At 44.4% G+C, this 10,378-nt stretch overlaps 3 protein-coding genes across 3 annotated transcripts; 2 read left to right on the top strand and 1 right to left on the bottom strand.

Annotated features, from left to right (window-relative positions):
* Window positions 1-1,189: 1,189 nt before the first annotated feature.
* On the top strand, window positions 1,190-3,630 carry tsr2 (TSR2 ribosome maturation factor). Its single transcript, XM_037772745.1, has 5 exons — window positions 1,190-1,342; window positions 2,286-2,376; window positions 2,705-2,796; window positions 2,945-3,103; window positions 3,317-3,630. Exons 1-5 carry the CDS (start codon window positions 1,265-1,267, stop codon window positions 3,425-3,427), a joined length of 531 nt encoding a protein of 176 aa, XP_037628673.1. The 5' UTR covers window positions 1,190-1,264; the 3' UTR covers window positions 3,428-3,630.
* On the bottom strand, window positions 3,257-6,399 carry abt1 (activator of basal transcription 1). Its single transcript, XM_037772730.1, has 4 exons — window positions 5,709-6,399; window positions 4,529-4,704; window positions 4,259-4,444; window positions 3,257-4,061 (listed from the first exon to the last, which is right to left on the bottom strand). Exons 1-4 carry the CDS (start codon window positions 6,118-6,120, stop codon window positions 3,879-3,881), a joined length of 957 nt encoding a protein of 318 aa, XP_037628658.1. The 5' UTR covers window positions 6,121-6,399; the 3' UTR covers window positions 3,257-3,878.
* Window positions 6,400-6,957: 558 nt separating this feature from the next.
* On the top strand, window positions 6,958-9,264 carry rad51c (RAD51 paralog C). The gene is made up of 4 exons (XM_037772717.1): window positions 6,958-7,156; window positions 7,482-7,758; window positions 8,306-8,522; window positions 8,631-9,264. The coding sequence occupies exons 1-4, from the start codon at window positions 7,039-7,041 to the stop codon at window positions 9,129-9,131; spliced, it is 1,113 nt and encodes a 370-aa protein (XP_037628645.1). The 5' UTR covers window positions 6,958-7,038; the 3' UTR covers window positions 9,132-9,264.
* The last annotated feature ends 1,114 nt before the right edge of the window (window positions 9,265-10,378 follow it).

The raw sequence follows: 10,378 nt of genomic DNA, 5'->3' as shown, positions 1-10,378 counted from the left end.
GCTCCTCAGGATTTAATATTTCAGATAGAGGAGGGAATGAATAATTAGTTTGATCTTCACTGGTGGATTCTGTAGAGCTCAAAACAAATAGAGCAACTTCTATTTTGTTTTACCTCAACTGTTAAATAATGATATGATAAATATATTTAAAAAAATATAAATAAAAAGCTCCTGTTATGTAATAAATTAACTCTCTAAATATGAGATTTAAAGGGACTGTTTGTAACTTTTTACACGTATAAATCAATCCGGGTCGGTGTCATATGCGCGCTCCCGTGTGGCTACGCTGTTCAGACTCAGGACTCCAACACAAACTACACGGAAGCAGCAAAACCGCGAAGCTCTATCTAGTGAAGCCCGTCTTGCAAAACAGTGTTGGCCGCGGTCGGAGGACGCGAGGGAGACCGTAGCTTTGGTCTCCAGAGCCGGAGTCTCTGCTGTACTCTGCTCCTCTGCTCCTCTGCCTGCTTGACTTCACTCAGCTCGCTCCACCTCACGTGCATGCGCGCACACTCCATACTGCAGAAGAGTTAGTAGCTCTGAGAATATCTAGTGAATGAACAGTGGACGTTTGTGCAGAAATAAATGTTGCAGCTCCTCCAGACCAACAGAGGTTTCCCGTGTCTTGTGAAGTGACGGGGCGCCGCATAGGGAAACGTTATCGTCTCCGACCTGGTGCCGATGTCTCCCCTGTTCCGTCCGCCATGATTCATGGAGAGTCCTTCGTCTGGTCAGCTAACATTACTGCCAAGCAGCTGAAATATAGAGTGATATTGTGTTTTTAGCTGACGTGTGTCGCCTCACTGTTTTGAACGATGCTCGTTCATGTCTATGTAGAGCGAGCACAAGCGCGAGCAACATGACGCTGACTTTCCTTGACTTAACGGCCACATGTGCCGCTGTTAACAAGCATTTGTGATTCTTATAAACAGTCCCTTTAAATAATGATAAATATATTAAAAAATATATAAATAAAAAGTTCCTGTTATGTAATAAATAAACTCTCTAAATATGAGATTCAATGACTGAAAACTCTTCAATCTCACTGAGAACAAACACTTTGATATTAAATGAGTAGAAGAAACACAGTGACTGATATGAGATCAGTAGAAGAAGACTGTAATATGAGATCAGCTGCTGCCTCCTGCTGGAGCATCCTGACATCTGCTGTCTCTGTCTGATCCTTCGGGTCTGGATCAGCTGCTTCTGTCTGATCAGGACTCTCTCTCTCTGAGCTCGACTGCTTCTGTCTGTCAGATCCAGCATGGCGGTCTCTGCATCTTCTCGTGATCTCTTCACTGAAGGAGTGAGAGCTGTTCTCAACACGTGGCCGGTTCTACAGGTAAATATGATCCGTGACGGCACACCTGGACCAACAGACACCAGACACACCTGAGCCACTGGGGCTGCATCCCAAAGCTCTTAATTGCATCCTCGTTTCACTCACTTGCGTCTTAGTCCCTCCCACCGGGGAAGCGTGGAGAGACGCAAGGAAACCATGCGAGGACAGAGGAAACGAGGACGTTTTAAGAGACATGAGACGTTGTTGTTGTTTCCTCTGAAGCGTCACGTGAAGCGACGTCCGTTTCTGATGACAGCAGCAGCTGATCACATCTGGATCAGCTGTCAGTCAGCTCTAACAGCTGTTTATGTCTGAACTGATCTAATACTAATAAAGACACAGTTATTCTCAGTGGCAGGGCAGCAGTGTTTTCTCTCTGTAGTCTGTTACCTGTTTAACAAACACCTGCACATGAATAACAGCTGGTCTGTATTTCTACTGTGGACTGAGTCCTGCTTAGAGGACCAGCAACCATCTCTACTGGCACAATATCTTTATATCATTTATTCATTATTAGCGTCTGTAGTTATTGATATTCTGACAGTAGAATTTATTAATTAGGCTGAATGTTTCAGGGAAAATGTAAATGATGTAACTCATATCAAACCCGAGGTTCAGGAATTATCAGCCTCATGTGACTGAATGGAAATGAGGATAAGTTATGTAAAAGGTGTTTGTTGCTGACAGACACTCTCCTTCTCTCTCTGACTTTAATAGTATCATTAATAAAAGTTAACGGGGGAAATAACAGATTATGAAAAGAAAAATCTTTCTAATAAATGAAGGAAGTTATTTTAAGTCAGTTTGTCTGCTGCTGTTCAGAGCTACAATTAACACCGATTTTAACTACATGGTGAATCAGAAGACAACTAAAATAAACATAAGAGTGACCCGGGTTGTTACTATAGATATAGACTCACATCCTTTGTGTTTATGTGCTCAGATCGCGGTGGATAACGGGTTTGGAGGAATGTACGGGCAGCAGAAAGCTGACTGGATGGTGGATGTGGTCCAGCAGTACTTCCATGACAATGGTAGGTAACCATGGTAACCGGTCAGCTGCTGACTATTGTATGTGTTTACACTGGGATAGTTTATCGTTTATTGATCGATTGAATGATTTATTAATCTATCACAGCTGCTCAGGTACTCTGTTCACTACCTGCTCAGGTACTCTGTACACTACCTGCAGAGTTTCTGTAGAAACTGTACTACAGTAACACTAATATTCGGGATTAGACTCTAATATATGATAGGACCTTTATTCTGGTGATATTCTGTACATGTCAGAGTGAGTCTGGTATTTACTGTATGTTGTCTCATATTGTGTGTGTGTGTGTGTGTCTGTCTGTGTGTAATCAGCTGACCTGGAGCGGTGTGAGGTCGAGGACTTCATTGCTGAACTGATGAATCAGGAGTTTGACACAGAGGTGGATGATGGGAGTTTACCTCAGGTACACACACACACACGCACACACGGACCAGGAGGTCGCCGCTTGCATGAGACCGACATGTGAAATTACCATCAGATTTAATATAAGGTGGTCCAGGTGTGAACGGTGTTTATCTATGATGTTAACCCTGTTCCACCTGTATTTCCAGGTGTGTGAAAGTCTGGTGCAGTTGTTCAGCCAGTGGCAGCAGGGGGCGGTGCAGCAGCTCAAACACACCATCAACACTCTCACACAAAAGACGAGTCAGAGGGCAAAGGTCACAGCTGCTCCCTCACAGTCTGATGAAGACAGTGATGACGACACACAGGTACGTCTCACCTGATACACAACTCTGATCGGTCAGTTTAACCTGACACATTAAGTTCTGATATACTATAATATAGTATAGTGTGATGATCAATGCATTATGTGATGTTACAGAGTATTATCTTACAAACAACAACAATCAGCAGTCACACAGTCACGTGATTCAGGAGTCTTCTTTATTCACAAATAGTAATTAATGTCTTCCTGTGTTCAGGTGATGGAGTGTGAATCCTCCGGTCCATCAGTCAGCATGAAAGATCCTCCTCCACCTCCTCCTCCTCAGGAAGAAGACGACGGGTGGACGGTGGTGCGCAAGAAGAAGTGAAGAGGAAGATGAAGAGCAGTATGAACTGTTGAACTCAGAATCAGCTGACCTCTGACCTTAAGGAGGAGCTGTGTGTGATGCTGAAAAAGACTGTAATGGTGTCTCGTGGTGTTGTGGTCTGCAGCCTGAAGGGACAGAAGCTTCATTAAACCGGACTCACTCTGGTTTCTCTGCTTGTTTTTATATTAAACCTGTGAAACTCCTGCGCTGTGTCCTGTACAATGTCATCACTCTACTGTGACTGTAATACTACATTCTGACATATACTATGACTACACAAAGTACTATGAACAGAACAGTACACTGTGCAGAGGACTTAACAAGTTCGTTAAGGCGGGAAGAATTGAATGGAGGCTGGGACACGGTCTTGAGTGCAGACCAGATTTTGTTGTCGTGACCTCCCTCCTTGTTTCTGATTTTGTCCTGCAGCCAATCAGCTGTCTCTCTGATGTTACTCTGATTGTTTGGAGTTGAAAATCTTGGCTAGCAGCGAGACGTTTGATTGGCTCTTCTGCTGTATGAGGTGGGTCTTGTCCAGGTGCTTCTGGGTAAAAGAGTCTTTCTTCTTCTTCTTCCTCATCTGGATCTCCTCTTCTGTCTGACGCTGAGTGAAGTCCCACGTCTTGTCCTCCACCTGACGACGACAAATAAAGTTTTAGAACAAACACAAGGGTCTGAGGACAGAGGGTCCGAGGACAGAGGGTCTCGTATGCTGTACAGATTGTAAAGCCCCTTGAGACAAACTGATGATATTGGGCTATAATATAAAGTTACTGTGACTCCACCTGTATTGGAACTACAGGTAGATTCAGCTGAGTGTTTATAGTTTACCTGTTGTCCGTCTCTCTGTCTCTTCTTCCTTAGCTTGTCCATGTTAGCGCTTTTATCCACATTGTTCAGGTAGAAGTTTGTTTCTCTCTTCGCCTGAGACACCTCAGTCCTGAGTCTCTGCTGGAGGACGGTCTGCTCGTAGGCCAGCCGCTCGCTCAGGTGAGTCCACTGGAACCTGTGCAGGTACTACAGAGACAGACAAGACAGGTGAGTCCTAGGATTGCATTTTCAGTCATTCAGATCTAGTTTTAGTTACTGAGCAGATTGTACCTTGATGGACCAGAGGTCGGAGGAGAATCGTTGGCGTTTCCTGGTTCCCATCGGTGTGTTGTGGAGAGACGCTGCCACTCTCTTCGCCATTCGTTTATCTCTGAACTCCACCCATCCTTCAGTAAAATCACACCTCCTCAACCCAGACTTCTTCTTCCTCCTCCTCACCTGACCATCTGAGGGATCAATAATACAGTGATCAGAAAATAAACAGGCAATAAAAACTGTCATCTCACCATCTGAGGACAGAGGAGACGAGGACAGAAGGAGAGGTAAATAGTAGAAATTTTAAGTCTCTTCCGGTTTGTCTGGTTTATCTCAGCGAGTCGGGTCTATTTCAGCGGGTCGGGTTTATCTCAGCGAATCGGGTTTATCTCAGCGAGTCAGGTCTATTTCAGCGAGTCGGGTTTATCTAAGCAAGTCGGGTCTATTTCAGCGGGTCGGGTTTATCTCAGCGAATCGGGTTTATCTCAGCGAATCGGGTTTATCTCAGCGAGTCGGGTTTATCACAGCGAGTCGGGTTTATCTCAGCGAGTCGGGTTTATTTCAGCAAGTCGGGTTTATCTCAGTGAGTCGGGTTTATCACAGCGGGTCGCGTTTCTTACAGCGGGTCGAGTTTATCTCAGCGGGTCGGGTTTATCTCAGCGGGTCGGGTTTATCTCAGCGAGTCGGGTTTATCTCAGCGGGTCGGGTTTATCTCAGCGAGTCGGGTTTATCGCAGCGAGTCGGGTTTATCGCAGCGAGTCGGGTTTATCGCAGCGAGCCGGGTTTATCGCAGCGAGTCGGGTTTATCTCAGCGAGTCGGGTTTATCGCAGCGAGTCGGGTTTATCGCAGCGAGTCGGGTTTATCTCAGCGAGTCGGGTTTATCGCAGCGAGTCGGGTTTATCGCAGCGAGCCGGGTTTATCGTAGTGAGCCGGGTTTATCACAGCGAGTCGGGTTTATCTCAGCGAGTCGGGTTTATCGCAGCGAGTCGGGTTTATTGCAGCGAGCCGGGTTTATCGTAGCGAGCCGGGTTTATCACAGCGAGCCGGGTTTATTACAGCGCGTCGGGTTTATTTCAGGGAGTTGGGAGTTGTGTATTTGTACCTTCAGGTTGGAGGAAGATGCGTCCGATCTCTCCGAACGCTGACAGTATTCGTGTATATATATATTTGTGTGTATTTTTTGTGTATTTGTACCTTCAGGCTGGAGGAAGACGCGTCCGATCTCTCCGTACACTGACAGCATGTTCCTCAGGTGTTTTGGGCGGAACCTCGGAGGAACGTGACCGATGTAGATGATTCCTGGAACACACTTCACTCCAGCAGCTTTCTGTTTGGTCTTCTTCTTCATCCCTGCACCACCACCATCATCATCTTTGTTTTCCTGCTCTTCATCACCATCTGAGTGTTCATCTTCATCATCGTCCCCTCCACTTTCTGCAGCAGCTCCCTCCTCCTCCTCCTCCTCCTCTTCCTCTTCTATCTGAGCAGTAGTCTTCATCTCCTCCTCCTCCTCCTCCTCTTCTTCTTCTTCTTCCTCCTCTTCCTCTTCTGCTTCTATCTGAGCTGTAGTCTTCATCCCCTCCTCTTCTTCCTCTCTTCTCTCCATCACTGTGTAACTATGTTCCTGTTGAACCCTCTGATAAACTGATCACTAATCGATAAACTGCTTTGAGATCAGATCGATCATCAGCTGTTTTTGATCAGTTTCTTCTTTTTAATCGAGCAGAATCACTTCCGGGTTTTCTTCCTTTCACATTAAAACGTTTCTCCTGTATAAATGAATGTGTAAATAAATCTCACCTTCAGTGTAAACTCCTCATCAACACTGAAACTAAACATGCAGGTCGCCTCTCACGTGTGGAACCTCTGTCGCGTCTTAATGACGTAACTGAGCGTCATGTTAGCAAAAACAATCAGCTGACATGCAACTTCCGGTTATGCCTTCAAAATAAGAACTTGGTAACTGACAGCATAGTATGAAAGTCTGTTTTTGACCTGGCAATCAATTCCATAATCATTCTTGGAAAGAAGTTTATACATAAAAATAGATTCCTGAAATCAAGATCAAATTTCTATGTTTTTCACAAGGAGCTGTGTTTTTACTTTTCATCTCTGAAACATATGAAGAAAAAGAATGCTATGAAGCTTTCAATGTTAGTTGAGGACCTTAACCTTACAGAGAACCCCTATAGCACTATTAGCACTATTCACACATTCCCTTACTTTTCTTTTTTTTTTGTTTGTTGTTTTTTTTCTTTTTTCTCTCTCTTCATCCACACTCTTATGCACTGTACGACAATTTCCAGGCTTGTCTGTTCCCTTGTAGTTGTGGACTGTTCTGTACGATTACATATTGTAATGTCAATTTCTCAATAAAAAAAAAGTGTTTTTAATCAGCTCAAAAGCTCCTGGATGCCTTTACTTTGAAAAGTCACCCCGGAAGGTTGGGGTCGGCTTCCGGTCATGGCGGGATGTTTTGAAGAGGAAGCTACCGGTAGTGTTGGTGTAGAGTTAACCAGTGGAGATGCAGAGGTCTGTGTCCAGTCTGTCTCTGAGTCCCGGTGTGAAGATGAAACTGGTCAACGCTGGTTTCCAGTTCACCGCAGACCTGCTGCACCTCAAACCACTACAACTCAGCAAAGGTAACTTATATTATTATTATGTTTACAGACATATACACACACACACACACACACACACACTCACACACACACACACACACACGCACACACACACACACACACACACACACACACACACACACACTCACACACACACACACACACACACACACACACACACACACACACACTCACACGCACACACACACACACACACACACACACACTCACACACACACACACACACACACACTCACACACACACACACACACACACACACACACACACACACACAGTATATTAGTGTTAAATGAATGTAATGGGATGTTTTGTGTTCTGTTGCAGAGGCCAGTCTGTCCCAGCAGGAGGCGCTGGAGGTTCTGCAGACTGTGAGGAAAGAGGGAGCAGGAGGTGATGGAGCAGCAGGAGGAGGAGGAGGAGGAGGAGGAGGTGGAGGAGCGTCAGCCTCTCTGACTGCTCTGGAGCTCCTGCAGAAGGAAGAGGAACTGAGGAGCATCGTGACGTTCTCCTCTCAGCTGGACGCTGCTCTCGGAGGAGGACTTCCTGTCGGGAAAACAACCGAAATCTGTGGAGCTCCAGGAGTCGGAAAAACACAACTATGGTCTGACACACTGTAACACACTGTGACACACTATAACACATTATGACACACTATAACACACTGTGACACACTATAACACACTGTGACACACTGTGACACACTATAACACATTATGACACACTATAACACACTGTGACACACTGTGACACACTATAACACATTATGACACACTATAACACACTGTAACACACTGTGACACACTGTGACACACTGTGACACACTATAACACATTATGACACACTATAACACACTGTGACACACTGTGACACACTGTGACACACTATAACACATTATGACACACTATAACACACTGTGACACACTGTGACACACTGTGACACACTATAACACATTATGACACACTATAACACACTGTGACACACTGTGACACACTATAACACATTATGACACACTATAACACACTGTGACACACTATTACACACTGTGACAAACTGTGACATGCTATAACACACTGGGACACGCTGTAACACACTATAACACACTGTGACACGCTGTAACACGCTATAACACACAACATCATCCTCTCAGCCTGCAGCTGGCGGTGGACGTTCAGGTGCCTCAGTGTTTCGGGGGGGTCGGAGGTCAGGCGGTCTACATCGACACTGAGGGCAGCTTCCAGCTTCAGAGAGTCGTCGACATCGCCACCGCCGTCGTCCAACACTGCTCCTTATTGATCGAGGACGAAGAGCAACGAGTCGCCATGACGACCTTCACCGTTGAATCCATCCTGTCCAACATGTTCCTGGTAATGACTGGTCGTCATGGTAACAGACCACCTCACTGTTTCACAGTGATGTCATCACACAGCAGCAGGTTGTAATGATTCCAACTGGCCGTCTGTCTCGCCTCTCAGGTGCGTTGCCATGATTACGTGGAGCTGCTCGCCGAGCTCCATCTGTTGCCTGACTTCCTGTCTGACCACCCAAAGGTCCGCCTCCTGGTGATTGACAGCGTGGCTTTTCCGTTCCGGCAGCACTTTGACGAGCTGTCGCAGAGGACACGCCTCCTCAACGGCCTCGCCCAGCAGCTCATCGCCATGGCAACCAGTCACAGCATCGCCGTGATGATAACCAACCAGATGACCACCCGGCTGCAGGGTGGCCAATCACAGCTGGTTCCCGCCCTCGGGGAGAGCTGGGGCCACGCCCCCACCATCCGGCTCCTCCTACACTGGGCGGGGTCACGGCGGCTGGCGGACATTTTTAAATCTCCAGATCACAGGGGGGCCACCGTTCAATACCAGATCACCTCTGAGGGATTCAGAGACGTCGAACAATCAGAGCAGCCGCCGAGCAAACGACCCCGGACACAATCCGTCGAATCAGCGGCCAGCCAGAGAGACAATAGCCGCTGATTGGTCAGAGACCTGAGAGTGACCCTGATGAACACGTTTAGAGATATTCAGTGAAACTCTTTCAGATTGGAGCGTGAAGCTCAAATTAAATGTTCTGTAATATTTACGGATTTAAATAAAGTTCAGTGAAACACGTCTGTGTGTCTGTAAACAGGATGAGAACGAGAACCAGCAGAAATGTGAATTTATTTAGTTGTGCTGCGTCTGTAGTCTGACTAGATGACGTCACGCCGAGGGAGTGAAGTAAACAACCAGGACGATGGCGTGGTCGTAGAATCCCAGCCAGCAGGTCAGTGTCAGGGTAACCCTACCTCTACTGTAACTCATCTGTTGTTAACACCTTTCCTCTCGCCCTCGCCCTGCACTTCCTGTTCACCTGTACAGTCTGAAGGCCGTTGACAGACACGGTGGAGTCCGGGATGTCGTTGGCTGCATCTCAAGTCTCCTAAACTGTATCCACGTTTTCTCACTTGCATCCTTTCCTTGCGTCCTTCCCACCGAGGATGCAAGGAAAGATGCAAGGAAACGACGCAAGTGAGGACATGTGAATGCAGAGAAACACAAAACACTCTCTTCCTGTCTGTCTGTCTGTCTATAATTATGATAATAATAATAATAATAATGTTAGAATACTTGTATTATAGTAAATATATATTATTATAGTAAATATGTTAAATAATGTTAGAATACTTGTATTACAGTAAATACCTATTATTGTAAGTATGTAAAATAATGTTAGAATACTTCTATTATAGTAAATATATAAAATAATGTTATAATACTTGCATAAAAGTAAATATCTATTATTATAGTAAATATGTGTAATAATGTTAGAATACTTCTATTATAGTAAATATCTATTATTATAGTAAATATATAAAATAACGTTGGAATACTTCTATTATAGTAAATATATATTATAGTAAATTTGTGAAATAATGTTAGAATCCTATTATAGTAAATATCTAATATTATTATTATAGTAAATATGTGAAATTATGTTAGAATACTTCTATTATAGTAAATATACTGTATATATTATTATTGTAAATATCTAAAATAATGTTAGAATACTTCTATCATAGTATATATATATTATTATTATTGTAAATATGTAAAATAATGTTAGAATACTTGTATTGTAGTAAATCTCTATTATTATAGTAAATCTCTATTATTATAGCAAATATGTGAAATAATGTTAGAATACTTGTATTATAATAAATATTTATTATTATTGTAAATAT

Source organism: Sebastes umbrosus, chromosome 6 (genome assembly GCF_015220745.1).
Source record: "Sebastes umbrosus isolate fSebUmb1 chromosome 6, fSebUmb1.pri, whole genome shotgun sequence".
Classification (NCBI taxonomy): Eukaryota; Metazoa; Chordata; class Actinopteri; order Perciformes; family Sebastidae; genus Sebastes; species Sebastes umbrosus.
This window is presented reverse-complemented; position numbering and strand designations above follow the sequence as displayed.

Bases quoted from the DNA above. Each gene is read 5' to 3' on its own strand.
- tsr2 (XM_037772745.1), top strand. From the start codon at position 1,265: ATGGCGGTCTCTGCATCTTCTCGTGATCTCTTCACTGAAGGAGTGAGA. The intron at 1,343-2,285 runs GTAAATATGATC...TTATGTGCTCAG, and splicing joins ACACGTGGCCGGTTCTACAG to ATCGCGGTGGATAACGGGTT. The intron at 2,797-2,944 runs GTACACACACAC...CTGTATTTCCAG, and splicing joins ATGATGGGAGTTTACCTCAG to GTGTGTGAAAGTCTGGTGCA.
- abt1 (XM_037772730.1), bottom strand. From the start codon at position 6,120: ATGGAGAGAAGAGAGGAAGAAGAGGAGGGGATGAAGACTACAGCTCAG. The intron at 4,445-4,528 runs GTACAATCTGCT...CTGTCTCTGTAG, and splicing joins CCGACCTCTGGTCCATCAAG to TACCTGCACAGGTTCCAGTG. The intron at 4,062-4,258 runs GTAAACTATAAA...TGTCGTCGTCAG, and splicing joins GACAGAGAGACGGACAACAG to GTGGAGGACAAGACGTGGGA.
- rad51c (XM_037772717.1), top strand. From the start codon at position 7,039: ATGCAGAGGTCTGTGTCCAGTCTGTCTCTGAGTCCCGGTGTGAAGATG. The intron at 7,157-7,481 runs GTAACTTATATT...GTTCTGTTGCAG, and splicing joins ACCACTACAACTCAGCAAAG to AGGCCAGTCTGTCCCAGCAG. The intron at 7,759-8,305 runs GTCTGACACACT...TCATCCTCTCAG, and splicing joins GTCGGAAAAACACAACTATG to CCTGCAGCTGGCGGTGGACG.